At 37.8% G+C, this 17,480-nt stretch overlaps 1 protein-coding gene across 1 annotated transcript in view; it reads right to left on the bottom strand.

Moving 5' to 3' along the window:
- Positions 1 to 960: 960 nt before the first annotated feature.
- Positions 961 to 17,480, bottom strand: part of vstm2a (V-set and transmembrane domain containing 2A) — a 57,476-nt gene continuing 40,956 nt past the window's right edge. Inside the window, exons 3-5 of the mRNA XM_008307389.3 lie at positions 16,096 to 16,146; positions 14,098 to 14,434; positions 961 to 3,644 (exon numbers count right to left, since the gene is read on the bottom strand). Coding sequence (XP_008305611.1) covers positions 3,568 to 3,644; positions 14,098 to 14,434; positions 16,096 to 16,146 — 465 coding nt within the window. The 3' untranslated portion in view covers positions 961 to 3,567. The remainder of the gene's footprint in view (positions 3,645 to 14,097; positions 14,435 to 16,095; positions 16,147 to 17,480) is intronic.

Raw genomic sequence — 17,480 nt, 5'->3', positions numbered from 1 at the left:
TATAACCTGTGACTTCAATCTCATGAAATACAGTCATTTTTGTTCAATTTTTTTAAATTAAAGAATTGAACCGAGATCCTTATATTTCTAATTTTTTTTTTAGCTTTGCTGTAAACTCGGCTATTTTTGTTACTTGCTTCACCTTCCCGTCTATTCAAGTCTGCGCTGGTTCTCGGTCGTCAAGCAAACAGATGGAATGCTCAGTGTTAAAATTTCATCTGTGAAAATGATTTATTTAAATATTATTCTGATATTGTCAATATATTACAAACTGTTTGCGATGTTTCAGTACAGAAGCCTCACACAATACCAAAGGGACAGAAAGAAAGAATAGTTATGATCCAACAGCTCAACAAATGGACAGGACAGCATTAGAAAAACCAAACAAAAAAAAAGAAAGAAATACATGAGGAAAAAACTAGTACATCCAGGATGGAAAAAAAAGGTTTTTCATTTAACAGAACAGAAGATGAATCGTGTCGTGGTTCTGAAATATCATTCCTGGATAATGAAGAAGATGTCGCTCCTCCTCGTGTCGTCATTGTGATCTGTTCTCTTCTTTGGTTATAGAGGCTTCGTTGCTCAGGGGCACTTCCGCCTCCATCAAAACCCAAACGCATTACTCAGTTTCGTGCCAAGCATCGGTTAAACCTCACTCTGATTAAACTATCGAATCAATCCTCGCTCCAATGGTCTCTGCTTGGTCGTTCAAATGTCGTAAAGACCCAAGGTAATAGGCCCCTCCCCCATCCGCGGACCAGAATGAAAGCTGTGATGATATTTCTAATATATAGAGAGCAAGATATAGCATATATATTTTTGTTAAATACAATTTTTCCCACGTTCATTATTGAAGAGATGTCAACCAACTTTGGACTCGTTAACACTTCAGAATGAACACATGACACCATTATTACAAGTACAGAACATTACTGGCATTTTTGCCTTTTCGTTTTTTTTTTTTTTTGTTTGTTTTTTTTTAAGAAAGTGTAACATGCTGATTAAATCATTTACAAGTTGTACAGATCTGTAGTTTGTTTTTTCTACTCTTTTTTCTTTTTTTTTTTACATGAGGGTCGGACAAATTCAACATGTCCACTCAATCTGTGCACGTTGTCGCCATCGTGCTCAGGCACATTTCCAATTTCCACCCACAATAACGTAAAATAATCTTTATTCCGACCCAACCAACCAGCCAACCACCCAACAAATATAACATTCTGCATCAATTTACTAACCAAGTCTCAGCTCCAACCCCCCTCCCCTTCAAAACGTCCTTTACTATAATTCCTGCCACAGTAGTTTGACGTATTTATGTGTATTCATATGTGAATGTTATGAGCTGTCCAGATACTCCTTAAAGATCTATGGAGATGTCGGCATTAGACTGGAGACTGCAATATTTCTCACACATCTTGTACTGAAGGTGGAGTCTGCCGATGGAGGAATCGCCTTTGCTCTGTTTCCAGAACGTGACCCGCTTCATCATCATCTGAAGCTAAATGCTAACTCAAGAATTTAAGGAGTATGGTAAAACCGTACGTTGTTCAAAATGTCTGCAAAGCAGCATATGAGCAACACATGCATGGGTTTTGCTTTTCTCTTGAATTTTCAATTTTTTTCACATGGTTTTTGAAAGCAGAGTTCACTGTAGTTATGCGACAAACACCTGCATGTAATGCTTTGATGTTCATACAACTTATGGACATCTAGATACTTCCAATACTATGATGATAGAAGATTCAAAGATTTCACTTTCAGGTTTTCAGGTTTACTCTCCCTGTGGATAACTTTTTTAAATTATTAACATGACTGTTGAGTCCTAAATTAATCATCTTAAATCTTAAAAACAATGTGAATATAAATTGTTTGAAGTTTTTTTTTAGTAATTTGACTTCAGAAATTATGCACTGAAGTCAATAACAAAGGAGACCATTTAGTAGAGGTTGAGGAAATGATGCGGGGGTTGACGTTACGCTGTGACGTTACGCTGTGACGTTAGAAGAACACATCTGCCTTTTGTATTTCGGATTGTCAAAGCATTTCGCTTCTAAATGCTTGGAGCGGATGATTTTAAGAATCTCCGACATGTGTCATGTGAAAATTTTGCTAAATTAAAACCAGAGTTTTTAGGCCACATGGAGGATATTATGTTTTTGCTTTTTTTTTTTAATCAAAAGTTGAAACTTTATGATGATAAAGTTAAAATGTTTTGATTTTATTGTTATAACATTTCAAAATTATTCTCGTAATTTTTTTTTATAGAAAAAGTCAATGTTATTTTAAGGGTACACTATACGGTTACACTGTGTGCTACACTCCTCGCAAAACACATTATCTAAACTTTCGACTTTAATCTCGTAACATTACTAACTTTATTCTCATACATTAACAAGATTTTTCTCATAACGTTATGACTTTATTCTTCATAAAATCAATTTTAAACTCCATTGATTTTTTTTTTCAATTCTCAATGTGGCCCTAGTACTCTATGATAATTATAGCACAGTGCGAAAGAATAAAATTAAGCAGCCTTGCGATGGAATATGTGTGTAATGTGCATGTACATGTATCTAAAAACAAACTGTTCTAATAGAACGTGACTTTATCTGCATTTTACCACCTAAAATGATGAGGCATACCAGGGATATTAAAAATAAGCGGTGCTCGTGCCGGTCGAATTTGTGTGATATAAAATAAATCATGGGAAGGTCACGTGTCAGAATGTGGAGTGACTCATAAATTTTGACATTTACTTTATTCCTACCAAAGAGGCAATACAAATCAAATAAGCAAAGGTAAGACATAAAATACTAATTTAAGAAAAATAATCAACAAGCCACTGCAATTTTCCTCTTTTTTTTTTTTTTTTGGCCTAAAGCATGCACACCTGTCACTAACAAGATGCAACGTTTGATCATGGAAATGACAGATAAAAAAAAAAAAACAACAAAAAAACATTGAAATGTTGTTGCTTTAACCTGATGGCAAATTTTAACAGTCTGACTCGATGTAGACGTAGATTTTTTATGAGTCCTTGAGGGTCTCTTTTTTCACGATAATACTGCATGGTCTAACATGGTGAGGGTCAGCTAAATATACAGCACAAAAACAGGGTTTGGAATTAAACAAATATATATGAAATCTTATATATTACACAAATATAAATTTTCCATTTTTTTTCTCGTTCACTTTTAAGCAATGAACCACATGAATCGAAACAATAAAAAGGTCTTTCCTTCTCCGACTCTATCCTTCTACGACACAGGGTCCCTTTTTTTTCTCGCTCCCCCCGATGGCGTCCAGTTGATGTCTGTACAAAAGGTAAATCCGAGTGGTTTAAAGGTGATTGTGGTGTGTACGGTGGCTAATAACGATGTCCCAGGAACAATAGATAGTGGTGGATGGTAAACTGCGGGCCGACCGTGCTGTCTGCCTGGTGGGTGTGGGAGTGTTTTGAAGATAGGAAGGGGTTGAGGTGAGAACACGCAATTTTCGCGCTCACTTTGGGAGCACAGAGAGAACGAGAGAACAAGATCTGGGAGCAAATGGTGTCAGTTCTTCAAATTATAACAAGGCATCCCACAGCAGAGCACACAGCAGAAGGAGGATGGTCAGGCCACAGCTGGTTGATATCCTTGTGCCTTAGGAGACAAACGAGAAAAGCAACAATAAATCTTCCAACAAAAAAAAATCCATGGGTAGACTTTTATAAAATGATAGAAATATAAAAGGAGCCCTTGCTCCTGGCCATGAGCCACATTGTGGTCCTCGAATTCTGTTTTGATTTGGGCAGATCATGATTGGGCACACCATAGCACTGAGCAAGTGCTACCCACCACTTGCTTGGCCTCCTCTCCAGGAGAAACCAAGCAGGTGTGTTTGCGGATGGCCATGTTTCATCACCATGTTACCCTCCCCTCATCCCCTCCCTGGACATTTGACTCATTTAATAACATCTTTATGTACCTTTAAGATTTATATTTGAGTAACCCTGCTCCTAAATAATTGAGATACTTTAAACAAAATGCAGAAGTCAGTTCAAATATCTAAGGGCTGAATTTAGTTTTTGTGTGAATAAACACACAAAAACATTTAAACCATTCAAATTTCAAGAGCGAAATAATTCACTATTGGAATCTAGTTTTGGGCCAGAAATGTCCCCCAAGGTCAGAGGTTTCACTCCCCTGATTTAGAGTATTCACCCATCTGCATGATGTAGATCAGTGGTTCTCAAAGTGTTATACTCTTTATGTACCACCTGAGAAAACATTGAGCTCTCTGAGTACCACCATGGTGACCAACATTAGAATATAGCAGTATAGGCCTTCCCTATTAGCTTCCACCACACAGGAGCGATGTTTAGAAATGTTTATAAAGATGTCCCCGCGTATCACTGGTGGTACGCATACCACAGTTTGAGAACCAATGATGTAGACTGTCGGATAAAAAATGTATGTACATTATGAACATTCAAACTCCATCTTGTTCAAACCAGCAAATCAGTCATCTCGTGGCAAGGCAAGCATGCTAACCACGTCTTTTGCCGAGTGGCCCAGATGTGTCTATTATAGTGGACTACTGTTGGAGGAAGGTTAAATAAGTTTTTTGTAACACTGTGAAACTTGAACTTCTAAGTCTGAAAGTTCTCCTCATTATGAGTGCAGTCTTTATCTCTCCTCGGGAGAGTGAAAGCATCACTAATGATACACTCTGTGAAGTACTCACCTCAAAGGTTTTCTTATGGTGGGAATCAATAAGAACATTTTTCTACCCTTTCCCGTCCATTGTGAAACCATTTTTTCTTTCTTCATTATTTTCATATAGGATAGCAATGAAGAATTGAATGAAAAATCTGTAGCTGCTAAAATAAACCATTATGATGCCACCAACTGGCAGATGTTCCATTATACAGACACTATTTAGGAATTAAAAAAAAAAAAAGAAGGAAAACCTGTTTCAGTCCAAATCTGTGCGGAGATGATGTCATCCCTATCATCTCTGACTAGGCCAATCAGATTCTTGTATGATCTACTGCCTTTAACTCTCGGGATCTGGCTGCTCAGTTAAAGTCTAAATCAGCAATACAGTTCCCCTTGAAGGGACGGTTGTAAATGACATATTTTATAGATGTAACTACTCCATAACATATTAATAAATGTGTCTGCAATTGATTATTTATTCAAGTTACAAATATTGATCATTTATTTGTAATAAAAACTAATTTATAAGGTTAAGGAACTCAGCTACATGGACTTTAATAAATGTATTTTAAGCTCCCGCAGGCCAAACAATAGGACTTGGCGGGCTGTATTTGGCCCCAAAGCCTTGAGTTAGACACATGTTGTCTAAATGATCTGATCGCATGGCTGTGAAAAGACTATGATATAGATGACTTTTGTTTTGAAAATTAATTGTGCATCATGGTGTAAGTCACTGGTCATACCATGAAACTGGTTATACCATGAAACTACACACTCTCTCTCAGTCCAGTAGGTGGCGGTATGCACTTTTTTCATTTATTAATTAGCATTAATCATCACTTAATTGATACTCATGTCAGTTTTGATATACCAATACGACAAAATTGATACTACCATTACTACTATGCACCGTTACAGGAAATGAGGAAAAGTAAATATATTGTTAAAGTTCATTAGGTATACCACTTAGGCAAGTGATTTATTACCGGTGACAGTTTCGGCATTATACTTTCTCCTTTGTTACACCATCACCAGATGTCAATGTTGACATGCCTGGCGTGGTCTTCCTGTCAAGTCAAGCTTCCTGTCAATTTGAACCTAAACATTTTACACAGAGACTGGCAACTTTCTGCTGCACTGCTTCATTGTCTAGTTTGTTGGTTTTCAGGCCACCGCTGCGGTCAGGACAAAGGAGAGCTCAGATCACAGTTGCACTCTGCCCTGACAACTGCAGAGGTGGCAAGAGATCTTAAAAACGGTAAATCTACAAAAATCGTGAGATGCCATATGGCATCCTGTCACATCTCCTCAGGGAGTCTGCCACAGACCAGCTGGCAGAGGTTTTCACCCACGACCGGAGAAGTCCTCCATTACCTGCATGAACGACTACAGCCATATCTGTGATTATTCAGACAGGTTTCATGAGAAGCAACAAATGACAGCGGCGCGGTTCTAATCGCTGGAGTAACAGTCTCCATTAGCGTAAAATTCAGCGAGAAAGATCCGAGTAAAAGACAACAAAGGTGAAACGGAAAATATGTGAAGTAGCAATCATGGCAAAATAAAGCAGGGAAAGTGAGATATTCACTAAATCATATTGACATTTACCAGGATTCTTTCCAAAGCAGGTGACGGTTTTAGAATAGAAATCTCAGAGCGGCTCTGGCTGTCCTGAGTTGACGGGAAACAAATATAGAAAAGCAAGAAATGCAAGGCTTTGACCCTCTTCCCACATCACCGTCTCATTCTGCTTCAGGTGATCTAGAGAACAAGGGCGCCACATGGGAGCAGCAATCACTCTATGGCCAAACATTCGTCTCACAGGGAATAATTAATCAGCCTCCGGCTAAGAGCTGAAGCTCGGAGAAAAGGTGAAGGTATAACATAGTATATGCTGCACACATAATGCTAATGCTGTATTTCTGTATTTTTTTAATGCCACACGATAACGGCGAAATATATATAAATTATTTCAGAAAATTTGAAAAACAACACATGATTAAAAAGGTATATAGTGAAAGCCGTAGCAAACATCCAGTCAAGTCAAGTTATTCTTGGCAGGTCCAGAACTGAAGAAGCTCTTCAAGAAACCTACTCCCCCCCAGCTGTCCTCGATGTTTATCTTCGCTGAGATCAGTTTTCAAATTGCTGCCAACAAATTTAAATAAATAAAATATTGTCATTTTGCGTTGATTGAAATAAAATCTAAAAAATAGACGATAATGAGTCCTTGAATATGTGTTTGTATATGTTATGTACAAATAATTGTGTTTTGTGTCCTTCATGCGATAATTACAATACACAATTTGATTGCTAACTTGATTGTAATTCAGCAAATACAATCGGTTCCAAACAATCAACGCTAGATACCGTGCCCTTTTCCATCATACAGAGGGGGTCATTGAGTTATGTCAGAATTCTGTTCCTACGGTGCGACGTAACTGGATTTTTGCCATAATTGAGAACTTACATACTACACAAGTACCTATGTCACTCATCAATGCTAACGCGGTGGTAACATGATAATGTTATGATAATGTCGAAATTCTACGACAGATCAACCCAAAAACACAACACAAACAAAATGAAGCTAATGCAGCACATTCCAATCAATAGATTATATTATTATTATGCAATTCAAAGCGTACGACTCGCATATAAAAATAAAACCATCTTCCACATATAATGCCCCATGGCGATGTATTTGTTCGCTCCGCTCGTCTAGTTGTGAAATTTGTTTACGCCGGACATTGGAATGATGGAAGAAGACTTTCCTAATAAGTTTATGGTAAACGGAGAAGTAATTACCAAACATCACAGGTCGAGGACGTCAAAGCCGAAGACCGCATGTATATTTTTCAATTTATTTGTTTTGTAAAAAAGTTGCACAAGCAATTAAAAAGCAATTTGTCACATTGGTTTTTTTTATGTCTTCCACGTATTTATTTTAAATTAATCATTCATAACTGATCAAAAAAGTCAAAAGCACAGACTGAAAAAGAAAACCTTGTGATTAAGACAAATAGCAGTAAAGGAATTGCAGTAATTGGCAGTGGCCTTGACAACACTCACTGTAATGGCATGGCATATTAATTAAACGAGAAAGTTTAATTAGCTAATTAAAAAATACAGTTGCTAAATCCTTTGCAGATTAAGAGTGAAGTCTGATTCCAACGGAGTCACTTGCAAATCCGTCCAAGACAATATCACCGCAAGTTGACAGTTTCACTGTTGTCTTCGCACAGAGACTGCAAGTAAATGCTGAATTTGAAATCTTTAACCCCTGGACCGTAATTAAAGCTAAAAAAAAGGCACAACGAGCACGGTTGCGTAACAGCTTTTTGTAATCTTTCAAATGATGCAAATCAATCGATGTTGGACAGATTGACTGTTGCTGCCGCTTCAGTGGTCTTTCTTGTTTACAACCTGACAGCCTCTAAATCTATCACATCTCTGGAGATGCTGCATTGTACAGACCCAAGGCGGTCCAGAGAAAATAATAGATACTGTTTTTTAGTTAGCATACAGGTGGCGTCGATAGAAGAATTACTAGTCCAAAACACCTCCTGTGCACCATGAGGTTGATGAGCCTAAGATTCAGTTTAAGGTAAACTACATAGTATAGCTTAATAAACTCGACTCTTTTTCTCTTTCATTTTTGTCCTTTCAAGTTTATTGCAAACACAACCGCTAGAGTTACGCTAGTCTATAGACAGTTAGCTAGGTTGTAAACTTGTAATGCAAACACATATACAAATTTAGCTTTTCATTTATTTTGATTCTTTTCAATTTATTTCACTGTACTAACAATGCATACGTGACATATAGTCACTTACCGACAAGGCGTACCATCATACACTCCATCTGCGCTCCATCGTACGATAGATTAAGTGACATGGTACTAAATGCTAGACTAAACTACGTTTTCTCATCAAAACACAATCCTAACATTTATAATCGCAATATTTTTATATATTTATATATATATTTTCTCTTTTTGTTCTTACACATACTAATAAAAACAAAGATGATTATACATATTTAAATATATATACACACATTTATATTTAAATAAATATATACACATATATATTTAAATATACATATATGTATGTATATATGTATAAATATATATAGTATTGACCTAAATGCCCAAAAGTTTAATTTATATTACTTATATATGTATATTACATTATTTTATGATAATTGTTATTTCAAAGAGCATTCAGAGGAAATTATCAAAGGTACCATTCTTGCTGTGTACCTAAAATCACAGCTGTTGGTATTTGACTATTGTAGATTTTTTTTTCCCTTGTTTTGTCATTTATCTCGGACAAGCCGATACTATAAAAGCACCATTCAACCGTGTTTGAAATCGATCAGAATCGTTCTTGTCTTGACTGGCCATGAGCGGCGACTGTATTGCCAGTTTTGCAGTGTTCGTTTTGCACCTGCCTTCCGTGTAGGAGAAGAGGAGAGGAAGCTCACACCTACAGGCTGAGGGTACATGTCGTCAGCTTGGAAGTACTTTACAGTGAGCTACGGAAGTTCCAAGTTGGCTGTTTGTAATATAGTATATGTAATGTTGATGGTAACTGTACAAGAGACGCAAAGTAATAGAGAACCACAAAGTTTGTTTTTTTTTTTTTTTTCATCTTTGTAAAAGTAGCATTTTAGTCATCATTTAAGTTAGCATGTAGAAGTTAGGTGATAATTTATCTTTCATGTGAAGTAGAGATATTTTGTTTTTCAAAAAAAATGTAAAATTTTATTCATTCTAATAGAAATATAACTTTGCCTCCATGTATTTTGGCAGATAAAAGCTATTTTCTGTGTTTTCTTTCTGTAGCCAACGAAATTGCAACTTGAAAAAGAAAAAGGTTAGAGTTGGTCTCAAATTTGTAGTTATTGGACATTTGATTTCAGAGCAAGTACCAAACAGAGACCACTTACAGTTTTTATTTCTTAAAAGCACTACAAAAATGCATTATACGGACCGATTCAACAGACTTTTATCTGTCAGCAAGTTGGGTTTCACCGGAAACCATTTTCATTTAGTTACTCAATGCAGTCTCTAAGTGGTTTAATTTGAAAGTCAAGTTTGGAGTCCAGTTTCTGGGAAAAATTGCTTTCAAAAAGAATAAAACTTTGGCTGAAGAAAACCTCTCTTTCAGTTATTGCCGCAATTAAAGGAAATTGGTAAAAAAGAAAAAAGAAAAAAAAAAAAGAATTTGCAATCACTGCAACTGAACTGATTTTTATCTGTCAGATAAAGTATTCTTTAGTAACTTCCTCTATACTACATAAGAACAGAAAGTATTATTTAATTCATCCACCTATCTAATATATGTTTAATGTTCTCATGAATCAATAATAATAATAGTTATTATTATTATTGTTATATAAACATCTTGTTGAAACACAAGTGAATTATTCTACTAGGGTGCAATTTGAAAGAAAACCTCATGTTACTGTAGCGATCTTTACTGAATCAGCCAAGGTCAGTTTTTTAGGACACTGAAAATTTGGGCTCTAAATAGGCCCACCATTTTCATGTTGAAATATACTGTGCACACTAAGGTCTCTGACAATTAACTGGTGGCCCGTGGGCTGACCGCAGCCCAAAAAACCGTCCAATCTGGCCCTCAGCTTGTATTCCAAAATAACTCAACCATTGCCTTGAACAAATTAAGAAATATTGCACTTCAGAGACACCCTGGTAGACTACAGTATATGTTCTGGACTGGCAGTAGACTGACAATAGCAGTACAAGCACGGTCATCCCATATGTCAGTGATCATCAACATCAATCCAAATCTGGCTACGCCAGGCAATCGAATCTGGCCCTGCTGGACTCCAAAATAAACCTCAAATAATAATGTTAGACAACAATGTGACTCTGGGTATCCTCCCAGTGGGACATGACCTGAGCACCTACTGAGGGAGGTGTCTGGGGGGCATATGATGTGAAGGCACAAGCCACCTCTTAAATATAGTAAGTGACGTATTAGAACAAAAAGACATGGATAGAAATACTATGACCACAGGTAGACAGATGTCAGTAGTTATTACCATCATATAAAAACATATGATGTAATATATATATAAAGGTTGCCTTCCAACGTATCAGCCCTAAAAAAAGCAAGAGGTGTCGTGGGCAGACAAAGAAGATCGGAGAAAGAATGTCAGCAGAGCTCAGTATATGTAGTTGTATTGATTGAAAACATCTTCAGCCCGTTTAAGGCACTACAAGGTCAGTGTTCGGTGGTAGAGAGGAGCTAATGGAAACGTGGAACCGAACATTTCATTGCAAATAATGCTCCGGAGAAAAGTGCAGCATCTGCCACACCTGAGAGAAAAATGTTTGATTTTTGTTCCATGCCAGAATGGAATTTTTGCGACTCTTAACCCCACTTCACCACTCCACAATTTACCCAGAATGTTTTGGCTTAGTGAAATGGTGTTGCAGGATATTGATTCCAGGTCAGTAAAGCAGTCAAGTATAGTAGAGAGCGGGGATGTGAAACGCAACGCCGCTTCCACACGGAGATTAAAGTGGCTCTCTGTGATCTCTATCTGTTCTTCTGTTAACTCCTGGCGGGATGAACAGCTCGCTGAGAATCAATGTGTGAATTGTGCCTTACCTACGTGACGACTCTTGTTTTAAAGTGGCTGCATGATGAGCTTGATGACTAACAGTCTGTGCTCCCCCAGCTGAACGTCCGCCTCTACCTGAGCTGTGCCTGTTTTTTGACTGACTGGTTCAATACAACTGCATTATTGTCTTGCAGCTTCAGGCTAATTGTGATAACACAGTAGTGATGGGTCAAATAGGATTTTTTGATTCGATACTATACCGATTACTTTTTTGGAATATACTGACACTGATATCAATAGATATACGAAGGATATCGTGAGTTGAGTGTGTTGTTACATCCGTAGTGAGTATCGATGTAACTATATACCACAGAGTCGATACTCCCACCAACCACCATCAATCATTTTTTTGGGGAAAACGGCCACCCTCTGAACGCTCACGGAAAACTGCGTCGTCAAAACAACTCACTAAACTTATGTCCAATAAACAAACCTTTATTGTTATTAAATAATTATTCACGGAACTAAGCAGGGATCAATGAAGATAATGAAGGGGGATTTGTATCTGTAGAAAAGGCCATGAAACCCAGTAATCACCCTATATTACTCATTAGATTGCATCAGTGTCACTGCACAAACGAGTGGTGGCTAATGAAGAACAAATGACTTTAACATGGCGTCGCATTCAAGTGATTCAAGCAGATAACTTAGCTCGCCGGTGAAAAACGAGTTTGTCTCTATCACCAGTGGTACTACAGTAGAAGATTTTTCACTGTTTGTGTGTTGGGCTTAAACCCAAAGACCTTCTTGATGAGCTCTGTAAAACCTCTGAATAAACTCCTCCGAGGTCAATAGATTTCATTCACCCCTCTGTCCGTCAATCTAGCCAGCCATCCACCCATCCACCCATCCATCCATCCTCAACCGCTTAATCCTATCCAGGAGAAGCTGGAGCCAATTCCAGCAATCATAGAGTGATGGCAAGGAACTCAATCCTATCACTGGTAGCCCCCACGCCCCACCCGACCCCCATCTAGAACGTGTCTCGATGTTCGAAAATGCAGCAAAACAAAAACTACAGATGAAACGTCACGCGGTTTTAATTTTATCTGGACTTGTTTGCCTCTTGTTGCTCGTCTGTCTCAAACCTGAGTTGAGAAGTAATAGCAAACCTTTTGGCCCCGGGTCAACTCTTGGCTGCGGCTCATAGAAGGTTGTCGGAGCAGCAGCAGAGAGGCATTTATCAGTGTCAGACATACTGTGTAGTGGTCCTGCTGCAACTCAGTTGTCAGCATAACTTGGCTCCCTCATAATCTCTGACTCTGCAGCCCCGGGGATTATTCGACTTTTTACTTTTATTGAATCAGCAAGCGTTATCGTCTCTGTTTTGCTTCAGGGTGCCGAACGATCTCGGCCCAGAGCAGGACTCAGTATTTGTGTAAACCGCCTCGTGTATATGTAAACGGTTGGCATATTTATATTTAGAGCATTGGAAGCAGGCCAGGTGCAACATGGTGTTATCAAGAATATAAAAATAGTGCCGAGAGTAAATAAAAGTACATTAATTGAAAGACTACAGGGAAATATATACAACTATGTATCATATTACTCTATGTTGAAATTGCAGAAAAGTTTTTACTAATCATTAAGTAACTCGGCTGGTGTTATGTGGAGATGGATGTTTGAGTTCAGTGTTTTTTTTAACTATGGTACAGAACTTGCATAACCCTGTAGACTGTCTGTAACTTTAGCCTGTTTGTTAGCTGTCAATTAGGAAGCCACTCATTTGCCTTTAAGCTACGCTTTACTTTACGATCAGCCCGTATCTGTCTTTACTACGGACCAGTAATACTGCGCCATCCTTGAAAGGTCATTACATTTTCAAAATAAAACATCTTTTAGACTTTTTTTTGGTTGGTCTGAGAGTCTGAATGACCTATTGTTTTGAAACATTGCCAGATTATTCCTTAATTAAAAAAATAAAGGAATACGACTGAATCCTTTTTGAATAAAGTAAATTAGTAAAACTGAAGAACATTTTTTCAATGTGTCCCACTGTGGCCCGGTATTAAATGACCTGTGGTTTGGCACCGGTTCCTGGACCGGGGCTTGGGGAACCTTGCTCTACACAACACTTTCCCAGCAAAAGTCATTTTTCTTTCCTTCAGCACCCCTCCCATTTTTTTTTAAATATGGAAAAAAAATGTACTGATTGATTTACAAACAAAACTTTTACTGTTAAAGTTGCAAACTGGAGAGGGCACTGCAGACCTTTGTATGATCAATATGTTCATATTTGTGAGAGACAAATAACAACCCTCCCTTTTTTTATATATGGAAAAAAAATGTATTGATTGATTTACAAACAAAACTTTTACCGTTAAAGTTGCAAACTGGAGAGGCCACTGCAGACCTTTGTATGATCGATATGTTCATATTTGTGAGAGACAAATATTTTCTGAGGTGGTACACAGAGTAAAATGTTCAAGAGCCCATGCATACAGCACTACAACAATCCATTGTGCCGTGTAAATATGTATTTTTTGCAGAAAGGTTTACTTGTTCATTATTGGAGGTCCATTGTGCCGTGGAGACTGCTAAACTGTGTAAATATGTATTTTTCGAAGAAAGGTTTACTTGTTCATTATTGGAGTTGCATTTATTAACACTCAAAATGGTCAAGTTTGCAGTGACAGAAAAAAAAAGTTTTTTTTAAGACCAAATTATTAGTTTTGCGAGATCGGTTATTTTCCTGTGTGTGTAGCCATTGAAAGCTATCACTGCTGAAGAGTCTTACCTGAGCCAGTGTTGTGTTTATCTGTGTTGGAGGATGTGTGAGAGGTGGAGGTGGAAGCCACCCTCTGGTCGGAGCTCATGCTGTCCTGGCCAAGAGGTGAGCTTGACTTTCTGGGCTTTTTGTCAGTCAGGTGCAGCGGGGAGGTCTTCTTGGGAGGTTGCAGTGGTCGCCGGGGCCTGGCAGTGGTATTAACCTTCAACCAAGCTTGAGTTTTGTACTCGACAATCTCTCCGTAGTTAGCCCGTGTCACCCTGCATTCGTAGAGACCTTCGTCGCTCTTGCTGACTCTGGAGATCTGTAGCTTGTGTGAGATGTCATTGCCCTGGACCTTCACTGTCTGTTAGAGTGATGAGAAGAGACACCAGTATCATAACACTGGACACTGGGCCTTAACAAAACAAATGCCTAATTACCAGTCATAATTAGATAATGACCCATAGGCAAGCAAGTTGCAAAGACAAACAAATATAGTTACCGCGCTTTATTACAGTTGTTAAGTAAATGCTTAGATAAAGTCCAATATCTTTACTGACTGGCCATTAGCATAACGTTTATGTGTAACTATAAGAGTAGAGTGCATTATGTAATATCCATTTGGCCTGCCCCTTGTAGTATAAGGGTGGTGGGATATTATTTAAAAAAAATACACAGCACAATTCAAGCTGTTTTTACCATAAAATCTAACCAAACTGTATGCAGCAAGGGGCTTAAAATATAGCCACATGTCACATATGCTGATGACATCCTAATGTTTACATTTTATTTATATACATTTTAAAGGCGAAGCAAACACAGTCCTATTGATCGAAATAACACGGTTTGGAAAATAACCACTTCTATAAAATCAATCAGTCAACGGGCGGTAATGTGTAACTCATTAAAAGTAATGCAGAATTAGCGGTACGATAAAACAGAGACGGTGCAACTCAAATAGCTTTCCTCTCACCACATTCCTCTAAGTCTGAGGTCAGAGGAACACAAAGTCAACATACATTATAAATTACTTACAAGTGCTTATGTTAGCTTTTGGTCGAGACATAACATACATTATAAATTACTTACAAGTTGTGCTTATGTTAGCTTTTGGTCGAGACAATTATTAACAAACATTGTGCTAGCTAACTACATGCTAGCTTGAGCAGGCACAAACTGCCATGTCTACATATGTTATGACGTCATGGGAAGTTGCTGCCGTCAAAAGATGGGTGTTGGGAATCTGACAATCATGGCAGTTTATGTGTTATACGATTAAGAACAAATAATTATAATTTTATCTTCACTCCAATTGTCTGGGGTCATCTTAGCGTCCCCCTTAAGGGGCCTCGAACCTCAATTTGAAAACCACTAGTTTAAACAACACAACAAGTAAACGTAATTTTAAATTAAACTAAATAGTAAAACAAAAGGTTGAAAAATGGGTAAATAAATTAAAATACTTTTGTACCTACACATTTTGTAAGACATATTAACACGAAGTTATACAATTTTATAAACGCATTATTTAAACGAAAAAAAGTGTCAGTAAAGTCAGGCAAGGACAATGTAACAGCAGAACAAATACAAACATTAAGGCTATAATGGGTATAATGGTATGGTATTAAACTATAAGCTTTAGCTCTCTTCACAAAACTTTGATTATACTGTACATAACGTCTGTTGAAGAATCCTACGTACACTGGGCGGTATGTACTGTATGTATATACTCCATTAGGCATATATTTGTGAGGAAAGGAAATAGAATAGAGGGCTTGCAAATTTTCAGTGCCATAAGTGTGGGACTGGAGCCACTTTAATAGTAATAACACACTGTCACAGATGTCTTCATTTAGGCTCTTTCTCCCACTGAAAGTATATTATTACGGGGAAGCAGTTGCCTTTGCTTTGCTTAGTATGAAGTGCTTCTAAGTACAATCCCCACAACATATGTTCAATATGCTGCCTCTTGACAACGCTAATTCGAGGCTGTTGGGTTAGAGACATGTGACACCTTTAACTTACACTTATTTTTGTTCCCTCGTCATCTGGATCAGGCTCCGGTATCATCTCCATCTGGAAAACAGAAACCGAGAAAAATGTTATGATCAGAATTCTTAGTATCAGTAGTGTTAGACACAATAGAGAACAAGGGTAATTATACTCTGCGCAATTTTGACAATGAAATCCCGTAATCCCTAAAACCATAGAGTACTATTACTATTACTACGACGACAAGAACAGTGCTAATTTTTGGTTTTTGGTTTCTTTTAAAACTCAACAGGTCAGGTCGTGTTAGGAGAAGATAAATAAATAAAAGACATATAAATTATGTAACACTACCTACAAAAATCTGAGACCAAAAACAACAGATGGCATGGAGTATTTTGAAGAGAAGACGGGGGCACGGACTACTGCCGCAAGCTCAGGAACAGTCTGATGTTTCAGTCTGGCTGAGATCATTTTTGTTTCGCAACCACTGCTACATTATGCATCATGGACACGCATTGGTTTTAAAGGCAATTTTTTATTTATCTGATTTTAGATGGCAAACGGATGCTTGGAGAATGAGGGGTTCGGAGGAAAGGAAAAGGAGTCAGTAAGCACCTCCAGAGAACATGAAGGCTGTTTTCTTCAAAGCTTAGACAAAGAGAGGAACGAGAGGCTCATGAGGGATAAGATGGCTACTTGTGAGCGTTTGCTGGAGAGTGCATTATTTCAAGCACTGTAATTACCTCGGTGGAACAGGGCACTTTTCTGTGGATGATGTTCAGCAGACAGGTAATTAATGAGCAGAGATCAGTAGCCGTAACTTTCCTTGTCTGCGTTTATGCATGACTCTTACATCTCTACTCCGCAGATTAATCTGGCATTCGCCATTGTATGATGTCTTTATCAGCCAGGCAGGATTAATTACCCCCTAGGTTGGCAGCGAACTATCTGAGCCATTAATTTTGAGCCTAGTCTTTACCAAGCCTCACAGCGAGAGACGGTCTACATATACCAAACGTCCTCTAAGCCGTGTCGAGGTAAAGTTCGAATGGAGAAATGGGCTTTACTCTGATCTGTGTATCGTAAATGTGACCCTTTTGGAACAACAAAAGGATTGAACAAAATGGTTTAATTACTCATTACTCATTTAACCCCTGGAAAATCCTACATGGCAATAAGAACCTCTTTCCATCATGGCACAGCTGAACTCCAGTGCTTATCAGGTTTCAGTTGAAAGACCCAATAAGTTTATCACAATCTATCACAAAATGACATTCCATGAACCATTAACTTTAAATGCAAACAAACTATTTAATGGCATGTTTTTCATTTAAATAGAAAATCACTCTTAATGTCTTACATATGTGAAGCCCACATAATAACAAGAATAACAAAGGTTTCAATGAGAACTTCAACAT

This window comes from Cynoglossus semilaevis, chromosome 3 (assembly GCF_000523025.1).
Source record: "Cynoglossus semilaevis isolate Cse_v1.0 chromosome 3, Cse_v1.0, whole genome shotgun sequence".
Taxonomy (NCBI): Eukaryota; Metazoa; Chordata; class Actinopteri; order Pleuronectiformes; family Cynoglossidae; genus Cynoglossus; species Cynoglossus semilaevis.
The sequence above is the reverse complement of the archived record's forward strand: the minus strand, read 5'-3'. Positions and strand labels throughout refer to the sequence as shown.